Below are 2500 nucleotides of genomic sequence, written 5' to 3'. Positions count from 1 at the left end.
AGCAGAGGAACCGGTAAACAAACGACGCAAAAGCTGAACGGAACATGGAAAGGATGCTGAAAGCGATCTCAGTGACGGCGAAACGCTCCTTAAAACGACAGAACCCCAGGTCGACACGACCACAGAGGGTGAAACAAGCGTCTCAGATGCTCGACACGAGTATGACGCTTTGCTGACTGACCTCTGTCAAGATTTCGATCAAGACGAGGCCATTGGTCCGAATATTAATCAGCAACTTGCTGACATTATCATCAAACGTTGGTCTGCTAAACTTAGCGAACCAAAACTGAAAGAAAAGATGGAAAATACAGTCGACCAGGAAACTGCGACAGGCAGGACAGGCTCATGTTAACACGGAGATTTGGGACAAACTTGACAACAAACCAGACAACAGGACCTTCGCGCCTCGTCAATACAAAAGTCAATGCAAAAGTCGGGGTATTTTGCCTCTGTCCACAGAAACGCAAGTGCAATTGAGGCAGAAAAACTGCCGGAGCTTGATAAGCTAGTAAAACTAAATACAGATGCGTTGGCACTGCTAGGCCACACGTCGTGTGAGCTATCGTTGCGGCGTCGTGACGCCATACTCACTTTGCACAAACACTAGAGCAGTTTATGTGCCTCGGACGTCCTGGTAACGTTGCTATTGTTTGGCGATAATCTGTAATCACGATTAAACGACATTCGGGCCTCGAACAAGATAAGTAAAACCACTTTCCCTGAACGACATAACCAAGGGAAAGCAGGCCGCTTCTCGAATAACAACAATGCTGTCTCGGATAACAGACAACGACGAACTGGAAGCAGTACCCGCCAAAATCATTCCCCAAGTTGAAGACAAACTCACAAAAGAGGGGAAATCAGGGAAATCAGTGGCAGTAAATACAGCAGATGAATTGATTTTTAAAACTTTGCAGGTAAGCAATTTAGCCGAGAATAAGTCGAAGGTGATACATTATTTTATATTGAAGATGCGGCTTCGTTCAAAGCTGGCCAGTTGTCACGTAGACTGTGCGAATGGCGCAAAAATAAATTCTGACGCAGAAGTCTTGCGCACAGTTGCTGGGGAGAAAATTGAGTTCACTTCTCCGCCGCATCAGACATGTTTCAACAGAGAAAAATAGAAATTCAAAAGAAATTCAACATTTATTGGCCAAAGAAGTTATTGTTGAGTTTGTTTCGGCGCAGAGTGATTTTATCTCCCCCATATTTCTCCGGCCCAAAGATAATGGGTTACATAGATTAATCCTAAATTTTAAGATGTATTCAATTTGGACTGCTCTTAGCTTAATGTAACCAAATTGTTATATGGCATCTGTGGATTTACGGAATGTGCCTCTAATGTTATTGGCACAACATTGCTGGGCAATCTCGGTTTTGTTCTTCACCCTAAAAAATCAGTTTTCATACCGACACAAATTCTAGTATTTCTGGGGTTTGTTTTGAACTCAATCCATGTGACAGTATCACCTACTTTAGACAAGGCAAACAAGTGTGAAGACAGTTGTAACCCAAATTCTGTCATGTAAAAGAGTGTGGATTCGTGAGGTGGCACAAGTTGTGGGCCTCATCATATCTAGTTTTCCTGGGGTAATGTATGACCCTTTGCATTTTCGCATTACAGAACATGAAAAATCTTAAGCCCTTACACAAAAAGCTGAGAATTTTGACACCATTTGCTAGAGAGGAGCTTCAGTAGTAGATCGATTGTATAGATACTGCAGTCAATAAAATAGACAGACCTGACCCACAAATCACCATTCGTACTGATGCATCTACACAAGGATGGGGGTGCGCAGTAAATGACCTCTCTACAGGGGGGCTCTGGACAGCTACAGAGAAGGAAACCCATATCAACTATCTTGAATTATTGGCTTACAAGCTTATAGACCACTAGTACCAGGAAGACATGTTAGAGTCCTGGTTGATAACACAACAGTTCAAGTTATAGCTAATAAAATGGGCACCAGTCATTCAACTAAGTTGAATTTCTTAGTTAAAACTATTTGGGATTGGAGTATTGCAAACAATATATGGCTCACTGTTGCCTGAATTCCGGGGAAAGAGAACATTGAGGCAGACTCTGAATCTCGAAAATCTAGGCGTAACACAGAATGGTGCCTTAACAAAACATTATTTCAGCAATCGTGTGCACAACTTTGTTTTACCCCGAATCTTGATCTGTTTGCCTCTCACATTAATTATCAAGTCAAGCCATATATTTCATATCATCCAGACCCGGAAGCTTTTGCTGTCAACGCTTTTCACTTGACATGGAGTAACTACAAGTTTTATGCTTTTCCTCCATTTAACATAATAAGCTTAGTCCTACAGAAGATTCGGAAGGAACAATCAGACGGGATTTTGGTTATACCCAAGTGGTGGTGGTGGTGGCCAGTGGCAATGAAGATGCTCGTCCAGGCACCAGTGGCTTTGCCGGCGACCGAGAGGACATTATATCTGCCCAGTCACTCAAACGAAAAACACCAACTTCACCAGA

General features: G+C 42.7%; 1 protein-coding gene across 1 annotated transcript in view; it reads right to left on the bottom strand.

Moving 5' to 3' along the window:
* Positions 1 to 2500, bottom strand: part of LOC138040710 (zinc finger protein 585A-like) — a 45907-nt gene that overhangs the window by 6821 nt on the left and 36586 nt on the right. Inside the window, exon 5 of the mRNA XM_068886386.1 lies at positions 2239 to 2245. Coding sequence (XP_068742487.1) covers positions 2239 to 2245 — 7 coding nt within the window. The remainder of the gene's footprint in view (positions 1 to 2238; positions 2246 to 2500) is intronic.

Source organism: Montipora capricornis, chromosome 3 (assembly GCF_036669925.1).
Source record: "Montipora capricornis isolate CH-2021 chromosome 3, ASM3666992v2, whole genome shotgun sequence".
In the NCBI taxonomy this organism is placed as follows: Eukaryota; Metazoa; Cnidaria; class Anthozoa; order Scleractinia; family Acroporidae; genus Montipora; species Montipora capricornis.
Note: the sequence above shows the minus strand (reverse complement) of the source record. Positions and strands in the feature narration are given on the sequence as shown.